The sequence below is a fragment of the Megalobrama amblycephala genome, linkage group LG23, assembly GCF_018812025.1.
Source record: "Megalobrama amblycephala isolate DHTTF-2021 linkage group LG23, ASM1881202v1, whole genome shotgun sequence".
NCBI classification, from domain to species: Eukaryota; Metazoa; Chordata; class Actinopteri; order Cypriniformes; family Xenocyprididae; genus Megalobrama; species Megalobrama amblycephala.
This window is the reverse complement of record NC_063066.1, coordinates 17,879,188-17,905,287: the sequence shown is the minus strand read 5'-3', so window position 1 is coordinate 17,905,287 and position 26,100 is coordinate 17,879,188. Positions and strand designations below refer to the sequence as shown.

Genomic DNA, 26,100 nt, shown 5'->3' with positions numbered 1-26,100 from the left:
AGGGTATTAAACAAGAGACAAAAATTGCATTTTATTCAAAAGTTTTATAATGTTAGAAAAGATATTGCTTTCAAAAAAGGCTGTCCTTTTTAACTTTAAGAAATGTTTCTTGAGCACCAAATCAGCATATTAGAATGATTTCTGAAGGATCATGTGACACTGAAGACTGGAGTGCTGATGTTTAAATTCAGCTTTGCATCACAGGAATGAAGTACAAAATTACAAACACATTTTTTGTATTGTTTACAGCAAGACTAGGAAGGTATATAAAAATAAATAAGGGCAGTTTTGATTTCCTGTTGGTTTTGAATGATCTGCTTTGCTTACTCTGACCTTTTCATCTGTGTCTTACAGGGGTTTACATCATTCAATGACACTCCCACCATGGTAACAGATCAAACCCGAAATATCGTTGAAGGTGAGTTCAGAGATGAAATGCAGATTAGAATTCAGATATTAGATTGAACTGCCCATACAGAATCTCCTTTCAGTAATTTGTAAAATTATTTGTATACTTTTAACTTTTCTAAACTTAAAGTCCCCCTGTGGTGAAAATCCAGTTTTTAATGTTGTTTATATGTCTATGTGGTGTTTTTAATATGCTAAGACAAACCATGTGCAAATTCATAAGTCAACACCATTGCAGAGTATTTTCTCTTTAAAACTGCAGTGATATAAAGAAGTGATTCAAAAACACGGTTTGAAATCACTGGTGTTTCTGACGTCACAAACTACTTTGTAACCAATCACGTCTTTAGCATATCCCATAGGTTATCCCAGTATATTTTTCTGTTGATTTGAAAAATCGTGTAGATTTAGCAATATAACGGGTTCATGATATATATTACAATTTTATGATGAACTATATGCCTTTCTCCACTGACGTTCTAAGTTGTTCAAACTAGCATTTCTAAGGATACTGATATTTAGAAGACCGCTGACTCACAAACGGAAACATGGTTTGTAACATTAGCAACACATTATTAGCAGCTGTTTGATAACATAGTCAAACAAAAGGCTAATCATATTAATTTAGCAATAATAATAAGCAATACCGTTGTGCAGCGTTTACCTCAGTAAGTTGACCGAGTGGATCTCTGAGCTTGTGCGAGTGAGTGGAGGCGGGGCTAATTAGCATATTCATTGATCCACATATACTAAATGAAGCAAGGGTGTAGAGTTACATTCAAGCTATTTTAGGGCCTGAAGAATTTTTTTTCACAGGAAAAAAATGTTTAAATATGTCCTTTTGGTGATCAAAGATGAGTTTTAAGGGATAAAATTATAGACTACAGGGGACATTAAACACTTTACAATGTGTTCCTGTATGTTAGCTGTATGCAATAGCTAACATGAACTAACATAGAAGCGTACTTTTATACCATTTATTAATCTAGGTTAATGTTAATTTCTAAAATACATTTTTACAAGTTAACGTGGTACACTATTTGTCCAAATCTTTTTTAAAGAAATTAATACTTTTATTCTGCAAGTGTAACAAAGGCCCCTAGTGAGAGCTGTGCAGGTAAACCTCACTCCCCTGATCTTAAGAGGTGCACTAGCGAGAGATGCTAGTGACTTCTGTCTTTAGAGTCATTGTTAGCTCCCATGCCGTAGACGTTCGTGTCCCAGTCAGAATGAGGTGAGTACCAGAGGGGTTACACAAGAATGCAATACACTTCTCATACGTGACAGTAAAAACATTTATAATGTTACGAAAGATTTCTATTTCAAATAAATGCTGTTCTTTTGAACTTTCTATTCATCAAAAAATGGTTTCCACAAAAATATTAAAGGTGCCCTAGAACTTTTTTTTAAAAGATGTAATATAAGTCTAAGGTGTCCCCTGAATGTGTCTGTGAAGTTTCAGCTCAAAATACCCCATAGATTTTTTTTTATTCATTTTTTTAACTGCCTATTTTGGGGCATAATTAGAAATGAGCCGATTCAGGGTGTGTGGCCCTTTAATTCTCGTGCTCCACGCCCCAAGAGCTCGCACTTGCCTTAAACAACATAAAAAAAGTTCAAACAGCTAATATAATCCTCAAAATGGATCTTTACAAAGTGTTCGTCATGCAGCATGTCTAATCGCGTAAGTACAGTGTTTATTTTGATGTTTACATTTGATTCTGAATGAGTTTGAGGCTGTGCTCCGTGGCTAACGGCTAATGCTACACTGTTGGAGAGATTTATAAAGAATGAAGTTGTGTTTATGAATTATACAGACTGCAAGTGTTTAAAAATGAAAATAGCGACGGCTCTTGTCTCTGTGAATACAGTAAGAAACGATGGTAACTTTAACCACATTTAACAGTACATTAGCAACATGCTAACGAAACATTTAGAAAGACAATTTACAAATATCACTAAAAATATCATGGATCATGTCAGTTATTATTGCTCCATCTGCCATTTTATGCTATTGTCCTTGCTTGCTTACCTAGTCTGATGATTCAGCCGTGCACAGATCCAGACATTAATACTGGCTGCCCTTGTTTAATGCCTCGATCATGGGCTGGCATATGCAAATATTGGGGGCGTACACCCCGACTGTTACATAACAGTCGGTGTTATGTTGAGATTCGCCTGTTCTTCAGAGGTCTTTTAAACAAATGAGATTTACATAAGAAGGAGGAAACAATGGAGTTTGAGACTCACTGTATGTCATTTCCATGTACTGAACTCTTGTTATTTAACTATGCCGAGGTAAATTAAATTTTTGAATTTAGGGCACCTTTAAGCAGCATATTTGTTTTTAACATTGATGATAATAAGATGTTTCTCAATCATCAAATCAGCATATTAGAATGAAATAATGACCGAAATAATGATGCTGAAAATTCAGCTTTGCATCACAGGAATAAATTACATTTTAGGATATATGAATATATAAAACAACTAAATTGTAATAATATTTCACAAAGTTACCTTTTTTACTGTATTTTTGAGCAAATAAAAGACAACTTGGTGAGACTTCTTTCAAAACCTGACCCAAAATGTTTTAACAATAGTTAAATCTACAGTAGTATAGTAGAACAATTTGTTGGCAAATTAAAACTTATTGTAAAATATTACCATTTAAACATTACTAACAGTGAAAAAATGAATAATTTGATTTAATAAACACAATGACTTGTATAACAAATAATATGTACCTAGATAATGTTTATCATATGTTCATTCATTGTAAAGCCTGAGGAGGATGGGCTTCACCAGCTAAACATCTTCTAAAGTTTTGTTCCTTGCTACCGTGACCTTTGGTTTGCTCACCCAGGCACAGACAATAAAACGTAATTTTCTGAAAATAGCATAGAATATGAAAAGCACTTGACAAATAAAAATAATGAAATCACTAAATATACTGTTTGTTCTCCTGTAGGGGTGAAGGTTCTGCTGAACGACATTGGGTCTAACATCACCACTTTCACCAGACTCTTCCCGGTTCACAGCTCTCTGACCAACTTCACCAAAATGATTACTCACACACACTCACAGATCGAGGACATCTACCCACAGATCGATCAGATGGATTTCTACAGGTACTTCCGAGGACTCGACTAGACAAAAACCAGTCCCAAACTCTCTCGTTTTTGTTTTCGAGGCAAAAAGTCTTCCATGTGACCTTGATGTTGTTTTTGTCTTCAGGTGGATCTGTTGTATTACCCTGTGCTGTATGGTTGTGCTTATCCTCGCCTTCAATTTTCTGGGTTTGCTGTGTGGTATTCTGGGATACGACAGGCATGCTTCTCCAACAACACGCGGTTGTGTCTCTAACACAGGAGGCAACCTGCTCATGGCGTGAGTTTGAGCGTTATATCAGTCTTTAAACCCATCAAATGCATGCGGTATAAAACAGCTTTGTCTGCACTCATTCACACGCTCTTCCTGTGTCTCTCAGTGGTGTGGGCTTCAGCTTCATGTTCTCTTGGGTGCTCATGGGAGTGATAACAGCTCTGTTCTTGGCGGGGGGGAATCTAGAGAAGCTTGTGTGTGAACCCTTCCAAACCCGACAGCTGTTCAAGGTGAGAAAAAAACGACACAGCATCTTGCAGTACAGTTGATACATGATGAAGGTGTGAGACCACAGTGAAAATCTGTTTTCATTTAAAACCAGGAAATAATTAAAAAAAAAGAAAGCTTTAGGATATGATGCAAAGTTATTAAGGATTACTTGAGATTTTGCATTATTTCTAGGATACAAAAAAAATAGTTTCACTAGTGGTCTCAGACATTTGGACCCCCTGTATATGCTAAATGTCAAAATAATAAATATAAGGAGGAAAAGTCTCATTTAGTGTGATCATGTTGTGTGTAGGTGTTAGATACGCCCAACCTGGTCAACTCTGCTTGGAGAAACTTTATACCAGGATACCTGTACAATGACCCCGAGATGGACCTTACAGCATATTCTATCTACAGGTAACATTCTCATGTATATCTAATAAAACTGAACAATTGTATTACTCTATAACAATTCTTTTAATGTGCTGTTAAGTGCTGTAGGGATTTTTATTTCAAATATGCTTCATATGTTGAACGCAACATAACAGACCACATGTATATACGTAACTGTCCAAAAATTATTTGTACAAATGTATGAATTTTAGTGCATTATAAACTAAATATTAAGTCAAATGGTATATGCAAACAAATGATGCTTGACATTTTACAATAGAGTTGTCTTTGTTCGTAGTCCAGCAGATGGCAGCAGAGAAGAGATCTGAAATGAAAGTCTGATCATAACAAAATGAAGTTTGAATGCTTTTCCTTTTTCTCTTTTTTCTCAGTAATTGTAAGGACAATAGAGGGATTTACTCAGCTCTTCATCTGGATAAGATCTTCAACATCTCATCCTTCTTTAACACCAGTGTTGTGAGTGGATCAAAGGCTTAGCTTACGTCTACACACAAATCACAACTAAATTTACACTAACATTCAAAGTCTCACTCTGAGATCAGTGATGTTACTGTTTACACCAGATGGCATTATGAAGAGGGTATATTGAAATGATGCAAGCTTCCCAATTCATTTTGAGTGCTATGTGTTTTGAACTGATTACTATCTAACAAATTTAGTTGTTCAGACAAATTGTTTGGGTTAGTTCACCCAAAAATGAAAATTCTGTCATTAATTACTCACCCTCGTGTCGTTCCACACCTGTAAGACCTTAGTTCATCTTTAGGACACAAATTAAGATATTTTTGATAAAATCCAACAGGTATATCCATAGACAGCAATATAATCACCACTTTCAAGGTCCAGAAAGACATTGATAAAACCGTCGACGTGATTACAGTGGTTCAAAAAACAAAAGAAAAATAATGCCTTTATTCAACAATATCTTCTCTTCTGTGTCATTCTCATACGTTGTTTATGTTCAGCGCTTCCAGGTTCTACGTCAGAACGCCGGCTCCTGCATCAGCATCACACGCATATGTCGTGCTGCTCACGTGAACAGCGTCTGCCAATACTGAATCGGCATTCGGACGTAGAACACGGAAGCCTTCGCTGTGCTTACTGCGTCAGCTGCGTAAGAATGATGACAGGGAAGAGAAGAGATTGTTGAATAAAGTCATTATTTTTGTTTTTGTGCACAAAAAAGTATTCTCCTTGCTTCATAACATTAAGGTTGAACCACTGCAGTCACGTACACTTTAACGATGTTTTTAGTACCTTTCTGGACCTTGACGAGTCATATACCTCTTGAATTTCATCCAAAATATCTTAATTTGTGTTCTGAAGATGAACGAAGGTCTTACGGGTGTGGAACGACATGAGGGTGAATAATTAATGACAGAATTTTCTTTTTTTTTGGGTGAACGAACCCTTCAAGTTGACTGTGAGTTCTTGCATAGATAATGTTTTAGAAGGATAACCTGTAGCCACTTCTGTAAACATTATTTTTTTCTTGCATGCTTATTATTCTTTTTTAAAAAAGCAGATATTAGATTTTCTTAACCATGCATCATTGCTTTAAGAGTCATTTTTGAGTCCGTCTTATTTTTCTCTGAAGCAGATGATACTTGTTTTTCTTTTTCTGATGATTTTACACCAACATGAGGTATAATTCTTGTGAAATGCAATTTTACTAGAACTCTGATGTGGTGTGGTTAGTCAAAAAAGAACAGGAAGTTTCTCCAATCCAGTGTTAGTTGTTTTTCTCTCGACTGGCAGAATATCTCAAAACATTTCATGCTTAACCATTTGAAACATTTATATACAGCATCTATAAATTCCTTCATTTCAGCAGATTTTTGTTTTTTTAGTTAAAATCCTTCAACCCAACATTCTTGATCCATTGTCACATAGAATCCAAAAATCTGAGACCACATTGTATGGAACATTTTAGGCTTTTATAAAATAAAGAAAATCTTGTGAACTGCATTATACATAGTGACAGATGTTTTTGCTTCTATTGAAGCAAATCAATAATGTATTATAATAATAATAATAATAATAATAATTAATAATGTAAATACATAAATTAGTAAAAAAAACAATTTTTTATTTTTTTTTTCACTTTAATTTTTATTATTATTATTATTATTGTAACTTTACAATAAGGTTAATGCATTAACAAACTTTAACTAACAATGATCAATTCATTTGTTACAGTATTTATTAATCTTTGTTAATGTTAGTTAATAAAAATGCAATTGTTCATTGTTAGTTCATGTTAGCTCAGGTCCATTACATAATATTAACTGATACAGCTTTTGATTTTAATGTATTAGTAAATGCTGAAATTAACATCAACTTAGATTAAAGGTGCCGTAGAACGAGTTTTCAAAGGATGTAATATAAGTCTAAGGTGTCCCCTGAATGTGTCTGTGAAGTTTCAGCTCAAAATACCCCATAGATTTTTTTTTATTCATTTTTTTAACTGCCTATTTTGGGGCATCATTAAATATGCGCCTATTCAGGCTGCGGCCCCTTTAAATTTTCGTGCTCCCTGCCCCCAAGCTCGCAACTGCCTTAAATAGCATAAACAAAGTTCACACAGCTAATATAACCCTCAAAATGGATCTTTACAAAGTGTTCATCATGCAGCATGTCTAATCGCGTAAGTACAGTGTTTATTTGGATGTTTACATTTGATTCTGAATGAGTTTGAGGTTATGCTCCGTGGCTAACTGGCTAATGCTACACTGTTGGAGAGATTTATAAAGAATGAAGTTGTGTTTATGCATTATACAGACTGCAAGTGTTTAAAAAATGAAAATAGCAACGGCTCTTGTCTCTGTGAATACAGTAAGAAATGATGGTAACTTTAACCACATTTAACAGTACATTAGCAACATGTTAACGAAACATTTAGAAAGACAATTCACAAATATCACTAAAAATATCATGTTATCATGGATCATGTCAGTTATTATTGCTCCATCTGCCATTTTTCACTATTGTTCTTGCTTGCTTACCTAGTCTGATGATTCAGCTGTGCACAGATCCAGACGTTAATACTGGCTGCCCTTGTGTAATGCTTTGAACATGGGCTGGCATATGCAAATATTGGGGGCGTGCATATTAATGATCCCGACTGTTACGTAACAGTCGGTGTTATGTTGAGATTCGCCTGTTCTTCGGAGGTCTTTTAAACAAATGAGATTTACATAAGAAGGAGGAAACAATGGTGTTTGAGACTCACTATATGTCATTTCCATGTACTGAACTCTTGTTATTCAACTATGCCAAGATAAATTCAATTTTTCATTCTACGGCACCTTTAATAAATGCTATAGAAGATTTTTTCATTGTTAGTTCATGCAGTTAACTACTGCAGTTAATAACTAATGTTAACAAATAGAACCTTATTGCAAAGTGTTACCAGTATTATTTAATAGTGCTCTCCGACTTTGTGGTCCCACTGGTTAGACTGTTAGTTCTAGAATATTTCCTAATGACAATCTATACAGATTTCCTAGACTCATGTCAGAATCATAAACAGACGCTCTTTTCTTTCCGCAGTACTCCAAGGATGTGTCGAAGAAGTTTGAAGGGATGAAGGTGGACCTGCGTGGCATCATTCTTCTGGAGTCTGAAGGCAAACAGAATCTCATCAGCTTTACTGAAACTGGCATTAATGAGATTGACTTTGCTGCCTATTTGGAGGAGGTACATAACATACATAAACGCACATACACATTTTGATTGAAACGTTTGCTCCACATTCTTTGGCGCATGTACAGTCCAAGATTAGTGAGAATCTGTGTCCTGTGGCTTCTCATGTGTTTCTGTTTATCTTCCAGGTTAATAAAGGAGTGACTCGCATTAATCTAGCTGATTTCGCCAATCAACTCGATGCTCAAGCTGATCAGTTGGTAAGATTTATTTTTGGTTCAATTAAAATAATATTTAAAAAAATGATTCCATATTTTTTTGGTATTATATGAAATTCATTCTCAAACTGTTTCTTTCTTTTGCAGTCTAAAGGGACCTTGCAGACTTCATTAAAGGGACACGCTAATACTATAAGGCAGATCCACATCCAGCAAGTCATCCCGCTGGAACAGTCCATGGTAATCTATTCCTGTCTCAGAGATGCTCGTTTGATTCATTACCTCCTTATTCATGAATGGTTCTATTGAATCCGTTCCATTCTGTAAGTGGGATTGATTGCAAATGAAAAATATCTGAATAATGTTCATATTGCTGTTCGTACCTCTCTGATTTTCAACGATCTCTTTCAATTTTTCTTAACACATTCAACTTGATTTATGGCTTCCAAGAAATATGTGAAAGCAAGGGTAAGCCTGTATCTACAAGTAATGGCTGCATAGCCTACAAGTTGTTTGCTCCTTTTTGTATCTACTTTGTTTTTTCTGTGATGGCATCATGAAAAAAACAGCATGTTTTTAGAGTAACTTCATCCTGTCTTTGTCCTATTGATTTTTTTATTTGCAAATGTGGTATGTCACAATATTGCACATTTTTTTGAATATTTACTGAATCATAAACTGGTCAAAGGGGTGAAGTGTGGAATTTTTGTCCCTCTATTGGCATCAAACAGAATTGCAGAAAATGCTCAAACAACCCTTACTGTTGTCTGCAGACCACTAGTTAAATCATTGTTGCTTCAGTGTCACAGTTTTTACACATTTCAGAGAAATCAACCCACAAATGAATGGGTTAAGAGAAAGATTTTAACATTGAAAAAATTCACTCTTCACCTTTAAAAAACAATGTTGGTATGCAATAAAGCACCATTTCAACTCATATAATGCACCAATGCTGAAATGCAGGACTCTGACTTTTATTTTCTAGTCCATACTACATAATTTTCCAGTTAGATGTGATCTTACGTGAAATATAAAGCTCATCAATGATGACCTTTCCTTTGTATCCCAAATATATCTTATAGTCCAACTGTTTTGTGTCACATTTCTTGTTTATTGTAATATAATGTGCATGAAATGCATGTAATGCAACCTGACAGTTGCATGGCCCTTTTATCACCCTGCTGATTCCCTTGAACTGTCAGTTTGTTTCCATAATGGTCATTTACAGTACTTTTTTACAATTTTAGATGACATAATTTGGACATGATTGATGTTTTCTGTATGTCGATTCTCTTCCTTATTAAAGAGCACACTTAATCAGAGCATCAGACTTCTGGAGAGGACGTCCTCAGACCTGCCTGTAAGTTGCTCATTTTAAAACTACCACCAGTTTAAAAATATCATCTCAGATGCATTTCAGAACATGCTTTCTGATTATCTGTAAATGTGTTGGTTTTTAGCTCCGAGTTAGAGATGTACTAGAAGCCGTTGATGCCGCCCAGTTCCTGATTTCCCACAATGCAACATTTGTGATCAATCAGGTAATGTGTGCGGGAGAAAAACGTGTACGAATGATTGGTGTATGTATGGTTGTATTGTACTGATGGTTAATCCTTAAACAGGAAACCGAGAAATACAAGCAGACTATCATTGGCTATTTCAAGCAGTACATGGACTGGATCAGAACGTCTGTGAGTAACATAACTGTTTTATGTACCTGAAGTAGTATTAATGTTAGAGTGGTGACAATGGGTTAGTTATTCTGCATTATTGTAGGGTTAAAACCCCTTTGTTTTGCTGCCTTATTGTAGTTGGCCTTGGAGGTTGCTCCCTGTAAACCGTTCAGCAACATTGTGGACACTGCCGAGATCCTGGGCTGCAGTTTCCTGCTGGATTCAATGGTGAGATTTTTAATTAAACAAATTATAAAGTGCAGCTACAGCTAGTAACATTACTTAATCAATTTGATAGATTACTATTAAGCAGCACAACTGTTTTCAACATTGATAATAATAAGAAATGTTTCTTGAGCACCAAATCAACATATTAGAATGATTTATGAAGGATCATGCGACACTGACTGGAGTAATGATGCTGAAAATTCAGCTTTGCCGTCACAGGAATATATTACATTTTAATATATATTAAAATAGAAACCAGTTATTTTAAATTGTAATAATATTTAGTTGAAGAGATGGAGGGTTGATAGTGTTGCCGCTGCCAGTTAAGTGTGTTGAACACACATTCAGGGTGGGTTTATTTCCATGTGTGTGGTCAAAGCCTGTGGGTAACCATGAGGAAGGGAGGAAGGAGGTGGCAGGTTTTCTGAAATTATCTGAAATTATTGGCGTGTGTGTGTGGATGTGTGTGTGGGATTTGGAAAGGGGTCAAGGTGTTTGACCCATCACAAGACTCCATGTACAAATGGGGCCCGTTGGGTTCTGTACGTCACTGCACATGTTACATTTTATGATTAGGATCAGCTTAAAGGATTGGTCCACTTTTAAATACACTTTTCCTGATAAATTTACTCACCCCCATGTCATCCAAGATGTTCATGTCTTTCTTTCTTACGCCTTCCCTATTCTACTTACGGAACGAACGCGGCGCCAGTTTCGTTTTTTTCCGTAACTTGAATAGGGAAGGCGTAGGACATTCAGCGTAAGCGTTATGAAGAATGCGGAAGCGGAAAGTACGTTCAAGGCGATATTTTGTTTATAAAGCATAAATGGTTGTATTTTTATCGAAAATGACCGATCGATTCGCTAGATAAGACCCTTATTACTCATCTGGTATCGTTTAAAGCCCTTGAAGCTGCACTGAAACTGTAATTTTGACCTTCAATCTGTTGGTAGCCATTGAAATCCACTGTAAGGAGAAAAATCCTGGAATGTTTTCCTCAAAAACCTTCATTTCTTTTCGACTGACGAAAGAAAGACATGAACATCTTGGATGACATGGGGGTGAGTAAATTTATCAGGAAAAGTGTATTTAAAAGTGTATGGTTACGTAGGTTCAGACACACACAAGTTTGTACAACATAACTAGTAAGGGCAGGAAGTATTCAGGCCACTAACTACCTATAGTAATTAGCAGCCAGTTACTCTTTCCAGACACCCAGAGACTGACACCAGTATAATTCTCTGACTGCAGCAGGAAGAACATAAAGTGTTTAACCTCAGACATGATGGCTAGTGGCCAGTAGGGTGTTGTTTTACTCATATTTGTAGACAATGCATCCATTTGACTACTTATTTGTATATAGTTAAACTTTTATCGACATTTTGTTGCATGGCTGGACACACTGCATCAGATCGCCTGCTCTGATGGAATATGAATGTCCCTTGTTATAGAAAACTTCCCATGCTGGAAATCCACTTTGTGTGTTTTTGATAAATCTACTTTTCAGAACAAATAAGCACATGGGGAGTATGTTGATCAAACATGTCATTTATGGTTAAGGGGAGTGCAGTTTTTGGGTGTCTTTAAGTAATCTTGTGTTTATTTGTTGCAGAACACGTTCTGGTTTGGACTGGGCTGTTCCACGCTGTTTCTGCTCCCTAGCATTATCCTGTCCGTCAAGCTTGCCAAGTTCTACCGCAGAATGGACACAGAGGATGTCTATGACGAGTAAGTATCCCAAATATACCAAGTTTGTGATTGCTAATTAGTACCCCACTGATTACAGTTCTATAAACAAAGTTATTACCGTTTGTATATTGGTTTTCTCTGCTAACGAAAGCCCAAAGTGCAATCGTTCAGTCAGATGAGAGGAGCACCACTAACTGTTGTATAATGAATAATATGCATTAATATATGAAAGTGCAAATTCTTTTCTCCTCTTTTGCCACAGAGTAGTTAGTAAAATTTTCTCTCTCTCTCTCTGTGCTCTTTTCTGTTTCTTTTCTCTGTTCTTTCTAGTTCCTCTGTCTCAGGGACTTGGCATTTCACGTTATGATAACCATTCTTACTATTTCCATCTTTCTTCATTCTTCGTCTTTCTGTCCAGCACTTTGCACTTTATGAGAACTACCTGTATATATTGTACAAACAGTGTTTGTTTTAACATTTTTCGAGCATTCATACGTTTACAGTCAAAAATAATTGCGATTGACAAGTCACCAAGTGTCTTGACCAGAAACATCCATTTTGACATCCCTGCGATGTCTCTGTACCCCACTACAGTGCATCTCTGTAACGTTTTTGCTTGTCTTGTATCTTTTTAGCATTGAAACAATTCCCATGAAAACGTAAGCTGTTTCCCCCTTATATTTTGCTGTCCACTTTACCGCTAAAATGACATCCCTTTGCTGTTTTGTACATAAAACTTTCTGCTTAATGGTGCTGGTTTTAGCGCTAAGCCTTGGAATGCTTCTCCGGTGAAGGGCGCTGTTTGTGTTGGTGTGTTATCTTTGAAACTCCCTTGTTTATCATGAAGGGCTGTTAAAACAGAAACCTTAAAGAGCACACTTCAAAACTATTGCTGTACATTTTACAAGATACCATTGCAATTTATACCGATTCATACTCTATACTGCACAACCTTGCGTGTACATTTTTCAAGAACGTTTTAAAATGAAGCTTGTTTATAGTCAGTTGCATGCCATTTCTCTCATGTCACATCATGTTTTGTTTGATTTTGATCTATGTAATGTTTTATTTCAGTATGGAAATTGGTAATAATGGTTATTATAATGAACATTTAGAAGGTATCCAAAACCCTGTAATGGCAAGGTAATCAGAACCGTATTCCCGTACACCCTGCGTGTGTTACGCTAATAAATTGCATGCGTTGGGGGAACAGATCGATTGAGGTGATAGTGACGTGTCAGAGGTCTGATGCATGCACGGTTTGAAGTCGCCCTTTGCACAAACATGCACCTAGGAGTTGGATTTTTCATTTTTCTTATTGTTACACTAGTGTTTGCATGCTGGCTAACTCAGTAGCAGTAATGTAGAATTTGTGTTTTGCATTAAATTTGAATTTATATTAACACATGCATGAGATATTGCAGAATGTATTGATTGGCTGAATTTGTGCATTTCTTCACACAGTCTTCTTGCATGTGACTCTCTCACTCGGCTGCTATGGCTGTGAATGGTCTTTTTCTCTAACTCATCACTAATGGCATGTGTTTCAGCAACAAAACATGTAACAGAGGTCAGGACGGTGGGCTAGAATGACACAGAGCTTGAACACATACGTACACTACCATTCAAACGTTTGGGGTCAGTAAGATATTTTAAATGTTTTTGAAAGAAGTCTCTTGTGCTCAAAATGTGTTTGATTTTAAAAAAAGCTGTAAAAACAGTAATATTGTGAAATATTATTAAAATTTAAAATAACTATTTGCTTTAATATATTTTAAAAATGTCTTTACTGTCACTTTTGATCAATTTAAAGTCTCATTGCTAAATAAAAGTATTAAATTCTTTCAAATAAAAATTGTATTGACCCCAAACATTTGAATAGTGGAGTATGTATTATGTGTCACAACTTTAGACTGAATTTGTCTTAGCACTGATGCAAATAATGCAAGAAGTCTAGAGGTCTTACTGTTATGCCTCAGTTTGTTCATTGATCACAATTTGTTTTGTATGTTATGATTAATTTAGTTCATTTATTTTCATATTCGCAAGTGTGGAATTGCTTGATCAGAATTGAAAATTAAAATAGTAATACTATTTAAGGTGCTATAAGCGATAACAGCAATTCTTCCAGCTTAACACACTCTCTCTCCAAGGCTTCTCCCTCCAATAAGACATCAGCAAACCCAATGTTAGAGAATCTGTATATGGGTCATTGACGAATAAGGTTTTTAAAAGTGTAAAAAAACATAATGGAGATATAATTAATTTTGAAGTTTTATTAAGTGTTAAAGGTGCAATATGTAAGATTTTTGCAGTAAAATATCCAAAAACCACTAGGCCATTATTATATATTTTGTTCACTTGAGTACTTACAATATCCCAAATGTTTCCAACTATTTGCAAATATTGAGAAAATGGCAATTTTAACCAAGGCTCCGGGACGTGTGAGGAGCCTGTGAATTGCGTCATACCCGCGTTACCCTCGGTTTCTGGTTTTATTTTGTAGAAACCATGGAAACACCAAAGACAATTTAGTATATTACATGTTTTAATAGACAAGAGAACAACTGTTTTGATATATTTATAGACAGAAAACTAATTATTGTTATGTAGCTCAACACGTTTAGTCTTAAAAATTTACAAATTTTCTTGATTTTTTTTTTTTTTTTTTTTGCGAGTACCATGCTTTACCATGCCTCAGAGAAAAACACTATTTTGTCAAGTGGCTAACATAGCATAATCAGATGCAGCTTTATTTTTAGTAATCAGTAATACAGAATTTTCTCCATCATACAATACGTTTTAAAATGAAATGCATGCCATTTATCAACACAAGCCATCCAGCATTAAATATGATATTCTAATATCGATCCATTTTACTGCATTGTGCAACAAAGTGTCTCACAGCAGTCGCCGAGCGAACGCACAGAGTAACGTTATAACATCATTTTCAACACTCTCAAATGTATCTAATATGATAAACAGAGCTGCGTTACCTCATACTCATGACCGGAAACGCGGAATCGGCGCCGGCGACTGTGGCATAATAAATGTCCCGCTGCTCGTGAGCCGTGTTTTGCGCAATCGCTCCAGCGGCCTCGTTCAGCTCCCACAACACTGCTCTGCTTTATACTACAATAACGTTAATAATCGCATCCATGAATGTCCCAAGTTTTACAAGATGGACAAAATTTGTCACCAAAAAAGTCATTCGGTTTAACCAAAATTTCGGGTTTTACTGAATGACACTTTTGGTTATACCGAATGACAGTATTTTCAAACAATGCTAACAGGCTGATATCTAGCTAGCTAGGTAGCAAAAGTTTTTAAAATATTACAACATTTTCCATATTTTTTATAGCAGTTGTACCGAATGACCTGATGTTTCGGAACATGCGTATGAGCAAGTGAAAACATTCATTTATCAAACAGTTAAGAGAGAGTTAGTAAATTTGCTTCATGACCATGTGGTCCTTTGCAGGTGTCTGAATGATGGCACATCCTGTCACATGATACTGACCGCATGACATGATCCAAAATGTTCCCTTTATATTGGTTACTCTGAATGACATCAATGAAATTATTTTTTCCGGACATTCTTTCTCATAACAAATCAACGATTTCTACACATAATTTTAATACCATTTTGCACTTTGTTGATAAATGATGTTATAAAATCATGCCAGAATAAAAAAATATTTACATTTATTAAATTTCAATCACAAATGAAGTGGCTGTATTGGCCTTTGGACAGTTAAACCGAATGACCTTTTGACACTTCAAAATCTTTAAAATACCTTTATATGTAGCAAAATATAATTAAAACCTTTTGGATTTGATAATTGTACTACCTTATATACTTTGGATGCCATATCTTTGTTTTTATCATTATTAAGAAAAATGATTCGTCACGTCATTGACCCATATACAGATTGATTATGGGCAGAGTTTCTGATTGACTTTTCTTTTTTACCCAAGCACTATCTCAGATACATGTGATTTCTCAGGAATCATGTTTTTTTTTCTGTCAGGTAGTACATTTTATGTGTGCCATTCCAAACAAAAATCACTTAAAGCACCTTTAATTATTATTAGTAGTGCTGTATGTGTCATTTTGAAAGCCCCGTCCTGCTCTCCTATAAGAATGATGGGTTAAAGATGGATGGAGAAATGATGGTGGGCACCTAAGGGGTGCGTGTGGATGTTAATACACTATGACCCTGACAGTTTTTCCTTTTGTGCCTCAAGCATCCCAACCTATGACACTATGACTCGATTCCCACGGGCCTCTGCGCCCCCGCGCCATGCTGACTGGTGACTCTGAGGAGGACGCTTAGTTTTTTAACAACAGAAAGGTACTGGGAGCTGCAGATGAGGGCAAATGGACTTGATCTTCCTTTCTAACAAGCATGTTTATCTTCTTCCTGTTCAACTAATTACATAGACATTTTAGTATTTGTGTGATTTGTTTCCTAACCTTTCACTCTTGATTATGTATCATCTAGTGATTGTCATTTTCTGTCATTACACCAAGAGCATGCTTCATTTTTGCATTCTCTTTCCATCTTCAGAAGCATTCCGCCTGGATAACTGCTGACAGTTCTGCCAAGCTTTGTGTGAATTGTGTTTTTTAGGGTCCATCACTAACCACTGGCCCGTATCATTGTGATCCGCCAATGTTTAACTTCAAACATCCCTGACAGCTCTGCAAATAGATAGATGCCAGCGCTCACTGTGTGTTTTGTTTCTTTACTTTGGTCTAAAATCTCATCTCCCGTCTCACGTCTCATCTCCACCAGTTCATTCGTATCACTCTTTGCCATTTATCATTCATCTGAAACTACACAGCAGGTGTAATATTGCAATATTTGTTTCTTTACTCTCACAGTGATATTGGAAACTGGAATTGAACCTTTGTGGAATGTAAGTTGTTTTATATTGGCCTCGTTTTACATGAAACCAGTGCTTCTCAACCTTTTTGACTCCAAGGCCCCCTATTGTCAACAACAGTATTCAAAGGCCCCATGATTTTTACAGTTGTTTGTGATTTACTGGTTAAGGATAAGGATTTCAAAAAATATTTTTACTGAGGAAATATTTTTTAAAAATAGAACAATGTATTTTCTCTAAAAATGCAAAAGAAATTATACCATTTTATTAATTTACATGACTTTTCCGGGTCTGAAAATCACACCTCATATATCCAGTAGCCCAGCTAACAGGGAACATTCTCAGAACTTTAGCTAATGTTCTGGCAAGGTTCTCTCAAAGTTATGAACAAACATTTTTTCCAGTAACATTAATGGAACATTTGTTATCTGGTCTTTAATAATGTTCTCAAAACGTTCTTTATACATAATTCATGGAGCATTTATTTCTTAAATGTTACTACTTGTTTTAGAATGTTTAGAGAACATTCAAAAGTAATGTTATTATAATGTTTGAAGAATGATAAAAAAGAAATGTTTCCTTAAAGGATTAGTCCACTTTTAAATACACTTTTCCTGATAATTTACTCACCCCCATGTCATCCAAGATGTCCATGTCTTTCTTTCTTCAGTCGAAAAGAAATTAAAGTTGTTGATGAAAACATTCCAGGATTTTTCTCCTTATAGTGGACTTCAATGGGCACCAAACGGTTGAAGGTCAAAATTAGTTTCACTGCAGCTTCAAATTGATCTACACGATCCCAGATGAGAAATAAGGGTCTTATCTAGTGAAACCATCACTCATTTTCTGAAAAAAACAAGTTTTAACCAGAAATGCTCATCTTGAACTAGCTAAGCTGCTAAGCGTATTACTGCCCTCCACAGGTCAAAGTTTGAACTAATTGTTATATACTATTGAACTAGCATATTGCATATAAAAATTAGTTCAAACATTGACCTGCGGAGGGCAGTAATACACTTAGCAGTGTCTACACTGCTGGAATTCAAATAGAGAAGAAGAAGAGAGCTAGTTCAAGATGAGCATGTAAGGTTAAAACTTATATAATTTTCCATTTTTTTTTTTTCAGAAAATGAGTGATGGTTTCACTAGATAAGACCCTTATTTCTCATCTGGGATCGTGTAGAACAATTTGAAGCTGCAGTGAAACTAATTATGACCTTCAACCGTTTGGTGCCCATTGAAGTCCACTATAAGGAGAATAATCCTGGAATGTTTTCATCAAAACCCTTAATTTCTTTTCGACTGAAGAAAGAAAGACATGGACATCTTGGATGACATGGGGGTGAGTAAATTATCAGGAAAAGTTTATTTAAAAGTGGACTAATCCTTTAAAGGTCCAGTGTGTAATATTTAGGACAGAGGTGGGGAACGTTGATCCTGGAGGGCCATTGTCCTGCAGAGTTTATCTCCAACCCTAATTAAACACACCTGAAGCTAATCAAGGTCTTCAGGATTACTAAAGTTAGAGGCAGGTGAGTGTTTTTTTCAGGGTTGGAGCAAAACTCTGCAGGACAATGGCCCTCCAGGATCAACGTTCCTCAACCCTGATTTAGGAGGATCTGAGAATGAGCCATTTCTATCTACATACACCACGGGTCCCCTTACATATCAAGTCGCCATTTTGCGCCAGCATGTTTCTACAGTAGCCCTAAACGGACAAACTGCTCTACAGAGCACGTTTCGTCACTATGTTGTTGTTGTTCTTCTTCGTTGGTGTTTTTAGAGGCAGTTTGCATCATATGTTGAATACTCACTACGTTGAATACACACAAAGAAGAAGTAGTAGTAGTAGTCGTCTGGTTTATTAGAAGCAGAGACCGTTCTTTGTATGAAGTAAGAAGAAAACTCATTGCTTGACTAGCTACTCTCTGCTGTCTCAGACGACGACATCTTTGTCCTGTGTCAGCCACCGTAGCTTCTCTATGTGCTTCGAAAGGGAGGGGTGAGCGGTGTACTGAAGGTGCGTTCACGGCATATCGTAATGACAGTAACTGCGAGATTCTGAATGCAGCATGAGCCGTTGGTTGCAATTCTCAACCTCACCACCCTAAAATTTACACACTGCACCTTTAACGTTCAAATGACCAAAAGAAAAAAAAAGTTTTTAAAAAACCTGGATGTTTTGAACCTTCAGAGAACATTCAGAAATAACATTTTCATAACTTAATGGGAAACTTAGCAAAACGTTCTCAGAACATATTTTTGTTTGTTGGGAGGAACCCTAGATCGTTAAAAATGAAAAAAATTAATGAAAACAATTGTTGAGGGGGTGAATTAAAATAAGATTTTTAGTTGTTTTAGTTAATTTGAATGGTTGTTTTGTCTAATTTTAAATCATCTTGAGGCCCGCCTAGTCAGTGGCGAACCACAAGTCCATGTTCCCTGTTAGTAGACATCACATTCCCGTTCTACACCATTGCCCCAGTGGGTCCCGCTCCCCTGGTTGAGAACTTCTACACTAAACAGAATAAAAAGTGCTTCTAACAAAAGTACTGTATGCATTGTACAAGACTAATAATTTTCTCTCTCTGTGAATTTCTTCTTCACCACAGACTCTCTCTGTGAACAGCAGGCTCAGCTCAGACAGACAACATTAAGAAAAGGAAACTCATTATACTTGAAGCTGGACCTGTTGTCGATGTTCCCATGACATCAACCAAGATGACTTTTTAATCGAAATGTCCTTACTATTGTTGTTGTTTTGACTATTTTGCACCCTTATGATTAAAGTACTCTTACGGACTGTCCTCTGAATGAGCTATGTCACATCCTGTCAGTCAGAGAGACTTCAAAGTATATGGCTGTTTTAACTACTACATGTGTCTTTGTTTACAGTCGTTGAGAAATCACATGTGACGGACATAACAATGCGTCAACTGTTTGTTGTTTTTCTTGTGTTTCTTTTTTCTTTTTATAGTGCTTTTTAACATTGTGGAGAATTCAACATATTGAAGTCGAGTCCACTGAGAGGCTGAAGGGATTTTTGTTGAAACAGAGCAAGCCAGCCACCCATGAGCCACAAATATTACACAAACAAAGATGTTTAGGTGTTTGAAAGAATACTAAGTGCTAACTAGTGTTAATATGGTACAGATAGATGTTGTCAAGCCATTTCAACAGTGAATGCATTGTTGCCTTTTCAGATTATTAGCCCGTGGTACGTGTAAGCCATGCCACAAGTCGCAAGAGCAGGTCTGATTAGTTTTACCTAGTTTATTGTGACTGAGAATGCTAAACCACATTTGATACTGATCTCTCGTTAATTAACAGTTTAAGATGTCTGTGTGTTTATGCTCACTTTTGTCCTTAGAAAGTTTAAGATATGATGCATTTGGTTTTATTAACAACACTACAAGATCTTGGTAGCTTTTTAATTTCTCAGTTATTAATGATATTCCGGTCCCTAATTTTGTTGACTGTACTAACCGTTGTTCTAACTGTTGTTCCAACACATTGTTGGATTACTGTAAACTACTGATTATTGCTTTTTGACACCAAATCTTCTTTCATTGTAGGTCTCAGGTCTTAGGGCTTTTTGTTTACTTGATATACTAATATTTGTGGATATTCATCTGTTGATTATATGAACTTGCTGTTGGCTTTAAAGCTAGAGAATGTACATTTGCTTGTACGAGAGCAAGGGAAGACCACAGAGCCCCTTTACGTCGACATTTACGGAGCCTATTTAACGCTGTCATAGTCATTGACAATTATGCCACCAAATATTTCAGCTGTTCAATGTTAGAGACGTTATGTCAGGTGCTACATATTTTTGCTCAGATCCTTCACACATTGTGTATATGACAGTGTTATCAGGGCCTCAGGTAAAATGTTGTACTTGATTTATACCCAGAAAGGTCCCTTCACCTCACAGTCTCACTTGTTTTGCCATACCACACGTAGCATGCGCATACTTGGTGTTCAAGCTTGCTCGAAGATGTTTAGTTGTGGTGGGCCTGGTTGTCAGTGCCGTTGGTTTTCAAGTCCATGTGGTTAGGCTGGCTAAAACTGTACAATATTGTGAATAAAATTTCAGATGAAAATAACTGGTCTCTGGTGTTGTAAATTCCCAATTCAACCACTGTACATAGCATTCAAATTGAGTTAAAATAAGATTAGTTACAAGAATAAAGGGAGGGTATTTAAAATAAAAAAAAAGGAAATATTTTAATTTGTAAACAGAATGTTTCTCAGAGTATAGCTTACAAAGCCTACAATGCCAGGAAAACACAAAACCATTTGATATTTTTCTGGTGAAAAAAAAAAAATGCTTCATGCCTTAAAATAGTTTGAATGTGACTCTACACCCTTGCTTCATTTAGTATATGTGGATCCATATGCAAATATATGCAATATGAATATGCAAATTAGCCCTGTCTCCACTCAATCGCACAAGCACAGAATACCTGATCCACTCAGTCAACTTTACTGTAGTAAATGCTGCACAATGACAAATGGAAATACTGGTTTAGTTCAGCAATGTTTGAACCAGAAACTGATTCAGAAGAAGTGGAAGAGTGAATTGTACAGACTCGTCCACAATTTTGATAAATGAGAATGGTAGGCCTGCGTTTCATGTATCGCTCTCTACAACGTCAGACACATAACCTCTTTAAGAAGTTTTTTTTTCTATAACATTTTGTCAAATACTGCATCACTTCATTAAAATGTGTGTATAGTGTGTCTAAAACCAACACTATATAGGCTATATATCATCTATTTCTGTCAGCTGTCCCTATGTGTTAAGCTGAGAAACTCTACTTGTGGAAGCCAGTAAAATACTTCAAAGAAAGCCAGAAAATTGGCCCCTCACACACCCACAGAGCCTTTGATTCCACACAGTTGAGCTGATTTGTTCTGGAAGTTTACATTTCAATTTCAATATGTGCCTGTCATGATTCTGATCTTTCGTGCAGAACAGTCAAAATTTCTACACCCAAAAAAAATTAAACTTCTGTCATTAATCACTCAACCTCATGCTTTGGTCCAAGACGTAGAATCTGTGATTCCGAACTACAGTATCCACAACAGTGTGGTGACTGACAACAAACATTAGATTCATCTGCGCTGAGGAGCCGTGCCGATGCACAATGCATGTAAAGATAATTTCATAAATAACTGCAATTGCAGGTTTAAAACAGAGATGGCGACAAAGAGGCATCAAGGTCCTTGCATTAAGGTTCATATGATATTTCATCATGGAAGCCCAGTACATTTCTGCCCCAGAGTGAAAAAAAATTTAAATGAAAAGATAATTTTATCTTTATGTCATGAATTGTGACTTCATATCTCACAATGTAACCTTTTCTTATTGTTAACTTTTTCTCACAATTACCTTTTTTATTTTTTATTGTGAAGTGTAAGCGGCTTCAATAATTTAGTGACAGAAGCAGATCACAGTTTGTCACATTTGAACCAACTTGACTGGCATACGGTCATGCAAGAAAGTCCACTAAACGGTTATAGTACTCACATAACCCAAGGTTAAGTATTCTTGATGGAGAGCATGGACAGATTGTTTCCCAACATCATAAACAAAAAAACACAACAATAATAACAAAAAAGCGTGACTGGAAAAGTAATATAGCTGTGGTGTACTGTGAATTACGCAACAAATGTGGGAGAAAGTTCCAGAACTGAGTGTGTAAAGGGCTGCTTTCAATGTCACTTTTTCTCAGTTGGTTACATATGTGTTCCTGCTTCTCATTGACTTTCGCCAGACAGCCATGCAAACAATACACACCCCCAGGCGAGAAGCCAACTTTTGGGACAGCTTTTCTTTTTTTTTTTTTTACCCTCAAAATACCCCTTTGTGACCAAAGCCTTTAAATAGTGGAGTCAGAAGTCTCTCCACCAATGTCAGCGACTCACAACATGTGGACAATCACAAGCACACTCCTGCTAACATGCTGCCTCCATGCAGCTCTCGCTCAAACCCAGGGTCACGACGATGATGAACCAGGAGACAGGAGGAACGTTTGGGAAGATGTGGTTGAGTTTCTTACCAAAGGTACCAAAGATGAATGCTACATGAGTGTGACAGGACAAAGGGATCTGACTAAGCTCCGCATCATTTGCCAAGGCCTGGAACGTTCGTACTGGTGCGAGTACCAGGGCAAGCCTCATGTCTGCCGCTCTTACAACAAAAATCCAGTACATTATTACAGGCAGATCATGTGGGACCTCCGCAAGCTACCGCACGCTTGCCAGGGAGGACGCGTCTTTAAGCCACTCATGTGCAAGAGAGCATCCGACGAGGCTCAGATGGTCTTCAAATCTGCATCCTCAGCAGACGCCGTGCCAATGGACAGGCCCTACAGACCAGCCCCTATCAGAACCGAGCCGATGAGGCCACAACAAAGACGACGAGAGCAGAGGCCAAAGCCTACTAGACCACAATTAGGTCAGGACCAACTGAATCAACGCAACTCTGACAAAACCACCATTCAGAGGGAAATTATTACACCTACACCAACTGTGCCACAACCAACCACACAGGTACCCATGAGTGAGGCCAAGAAACTTGCTCAGGACTACTGCTGGCGCTCCTTTAATGGTGTGTGTTCCTGGGTCATAGGGTGGTTCAGAAACTAAGGACAAGGTATAGTAATTTTTCAATTACCAAAAACAATATAAATGCATGTATGTATATAATAAGTTGCTGTAAATCTGAAAACTGTATCTAAAAAGTGTGTGTCCTCTCTGCAGTCATTCACATTTCCGCAGACAACAAACCATGAAGGTTTCGGACTGACAGAGACAAATGGAGGTGTGTGTTAAGACAGGGATTTGGAAACATGAAGGGTAAACCTTTCTCTACAATATATTCCTATGTATTTCAAATGTAAATACTCTAATGTACAATGTATCAGACTAGACGAGATTGCAAAGCTAGTTAGCAATGAATTTAGCTGTTGAGCATAATGCTGCCAACTGTGTTGTTTTCCAATCCATAATCAACATGATGAGGAACTTATCATGTGTACTGTGTATTAATCCTTGCAATGTTATATTTATGAGTGCTGACCAATTATGGGTCAGCATTTCACTTCAGACTGTAATATATCGGTGAAAACTCATAATGTATATTGATATGTCTCTGTCTACTGCAGACTTATTATAGTGATGTAGGTAATACTCGTGTGTATAAATGTTTTTGTGTATGTTTTGAATAAATTTTGGCTCTTTTTACCTTTTCTTTTTGTGTGGGAGTGATTTTCTTGAGCGTGACAGCAGAAGGCGCTGTTGTGTTTGAAAGGCTTCATCCCTGAGAAAGATTGTTTATGTAGGCCTAGGGCTGGAAGTATTTATTTCCCATACAAAATTTTAATAGTAACCACAGTTTCCACCAAAATGTTTTCTAAAATTATATGATAGGCTATGTATTTTTTAACACTGTTTATTATCGTTATGAAAGCCTATATCATTATTTCATGCTAGATGTTGACTAAAACATTAGGCCTAATTATAGCCTATAGCCCATGTCGGAGAAGAGGGCCGTTTCAATAGTGCACGGTAGGAAATTCATTTCATTTTCATTTTTAAAAATACAGCTACATTGCTAGCTGTTGATGTACAGTCATGTATGTTTGGTCATTGTTGCATAATTGTGCGTCTTTACACTGAGAAATGAGAATTAGTAGCCTATAATTGGACGAAAGCGTCCATTGTTGTCCTCATTGCCTGCTCTTTCTGAGTCTGACTGTTCAAAAGAACCGATTCGCCAAAGCAAATCTGAGGCGGACTTCATATTGTTATTTACAGTTGTAACAGTTTCCAGAACTTTCATATATTAACTGCACTATACCTGTTCAGTTATGCTCTTTAAATAAACTAAGACATGCCTTATCAAGTCAATAACTTGCCCTGTTGCCCAGCACAAGACACGTGCAAGAGGGAGGTGCGTGCGCGAGATACTCTATAAATGCCACACAAAGAAACTTACGGTGCAAACCACACATTTCACTGCTCTCGTGCATTGTTATACCATATCAGTTGATCTATTATCTATAAAATCATCTGTGACTACAAATGCCGCGTCCGGCTTTCGATTAAGTTCTTTGAAATTAATTCCGATGAGGACATGATGCGCGTGACAGACATTGCTCTCATTCTGATTTTCGCCTGTATCGTGCAACAATTCGTACAGGTGAACAGCCTGAGAGATAGAGGGAGGAGAGCACAGACAGATAGGAAGGGGAGGGTAAGAGGTCAACGGAATGAAAGTGGCCTAAAAGGGAGATTCTCGCTGAAGGATGGAGCGCGGTGCTCGTGGCTCGCTGCGCGCGTGGGTGATGCGTTTGAATTGGGAGTCACCTGCAAAAACGGGGCAAAGACTTTCGGCTGCGAATATGAAGCAAAGCCCGCAACCTGTCAGCAATACGCATCCAATACCAAAGCTTATTGGAAACAGATCGCCCGTTCGCTGAAAAAGCAGAAGAGATTGTGTCGCGACTCTACGGCGATGGTCAAAGCCGGTATGTGCAGGAGCGCGCCCGCGGATGCGCACTTCAGACTGAAGGACGCGCGTCCCTCCTCCAGAGTCCCGTTACCGACGCCCGCGGGGAATAACCACTGTCCTGACCGGATCGAGAGACTGAAAGTGGCCGAGGAATACTGCAGCAGCTCCTGGTCTTCACTGTGTACATTTTTCTTCTTGATGCTTGAGAATGATGAATGCTCATGATTGACTTTGAAAGAACTTTTTTCAAGGCCATTTTTTTATATTCCATTGATATACTTCTATATGTAGGGTGAATTCAGGGTGATTGGGACACTTTTTCACCCTGAGTTCACCATATTTATGAGAATAAAGTTTTGTAAATGTTTCTCGAAATCAGTTCTGCTATATAATGTTTTGGTATGTCTTACAATTGGGAATAAAAATGACATTTTCTGACTGTTTTAATTATTGTTCACACTTGTATTTTTCCTATTGTGTCATTTCTGCATTCATCATAGGCACTTGTAAATTAATTCCATTAAACATGGTTCATAAAAATATCACAGAGCTCCACAAGAAAAAAAAATGTCTCAAGAAACATTGTCAATATAGTCCCCACCATGATGTGGGGACTATATTGACCTCTGTGTGTTTGGTGTCTAGAGACCAAGTGGAGCACAAATGAGAGGGAATTCATACTATATAAAATCGGTTGCTTACTGGAATAAAATGCCTTGATTTTCTGTTTACAGTAATCTCTTAGAATGTTCATGACAGTTTGGAAGGGTTGTGGGTCCAAGTGTGGAACTTATTACTTTACTCTTATTACTTTGACCC

At 36.9% G+C, this 26,100-nt stretch overlaps 3 protein-coding genes across 17 annotated transcripts in view; all 3 read left to right on the top strand.

Annotated features, from left to right (window-relative positions):
- prom1a (prominin 1a) overlaps positions 1 to 20,866 on the top strand; it is a 99,608-nt gene extending 78,742 nt beyond the window's left edge. For 2 of the 15 annotated variants that reach the window (XR_007182822.1, XR_007182824.1), the window contains 20 exons: positions 355 to 418; positions 3,380 to 3,539; positions 3,646 to 3,798; positions 3,899 to 4,022; positions 4,316 to 4,419; positions 4,788 to 4,872; positions 7,969 to 8,115; positions 8,250 to 8,321; positions 8,427 to 8,519; positions 8,730 to 8,747; positions 9,586 to 9,639; positions 9,740 to 9,820; positions 9,902 to 9,970; positions 10,091 to 10,180; positions 11,794 to 11,909; positions 12,506 to 12,529; positions 12,945 to 13,013; positions 16,119 to 16,225; positions 16,759 to 16,793; positions 19,373 to 20,866. Coding sequence is in view for 7 of the 15 variants with exons in the window: in XM_048177118.1 (XP_048033075.1) it covers positions 355 to 418; positions 3,380 to 3,539; positions 3,646 to 3,798; positions 3,899 to 4,022; positions 4,316 to 4,419; positions 4,788 to 4,872; positions 7,969 to 8,115; positions 8,250 to 8,321; positions 8,427 to 8,519; positions 8,730 to 8,747; positions 9,586 to 9,639; positions 9,740 to 9,820; positions 9,902 to 9,970; positions 10,091 to 10,180; positions 11,794 to 11,909; positions 12,506 to 12,529; positions 12,945 to 13,013; positions 16,119 to 16,188 (1,593 nt within the window). In the remaining 8 variants the exon portion in view is untranslated. The other 13 variants (XR_007182823.1, XR_007182825.1, XR_007182826.1 and 10 more) reach the window with 11 other exon arrangements.
- A 1,798-nt stretch (positions 20,867 to 22,664) lies between these two features.
- On the top strand, positions 22,665 to 24,335 carry fgfbp2a (fibroblast growth factor binding protein 2a). The gene is made up of 2 exons (XM_048177128.1): positions 22,665 to 23,421; positions 23,529 to 24,335. Exon 1 carries the CDS (start codon positions 22,677 to 22,679, stop codon positions 23,412 to 23,414), a length of 738 nt encoding a protein of 245 aa, XP_048033085.1. The 5' UTR covers positions 22,665 to 22,676; the 3' UTR covers positions 23,415 to 23,421; positions 23,529 to 24,335.
- Positions 24,336 to 24,406: 71 nt separating this feature from the next.
- On the top strand, positions 24,407 to 25,728 carry fgfbp1a (fibroblast growth factor binding protein 1a). Its single transcript, XM_048177129.1, has one exon. It carries the CDS (start codon positions 24,904 to 24,906, stop codon positions 25,504 to 25,506), a length of 603 nt encoding a protein of 200 aa, XP_048033086.1. The 5' UTR covers positions 24,407 to 24,903; the 3' UTR covers positions 25,507 to 25,728.
- Positions 25,729 to 26,100: the final 372 nt, after the last annotated feature.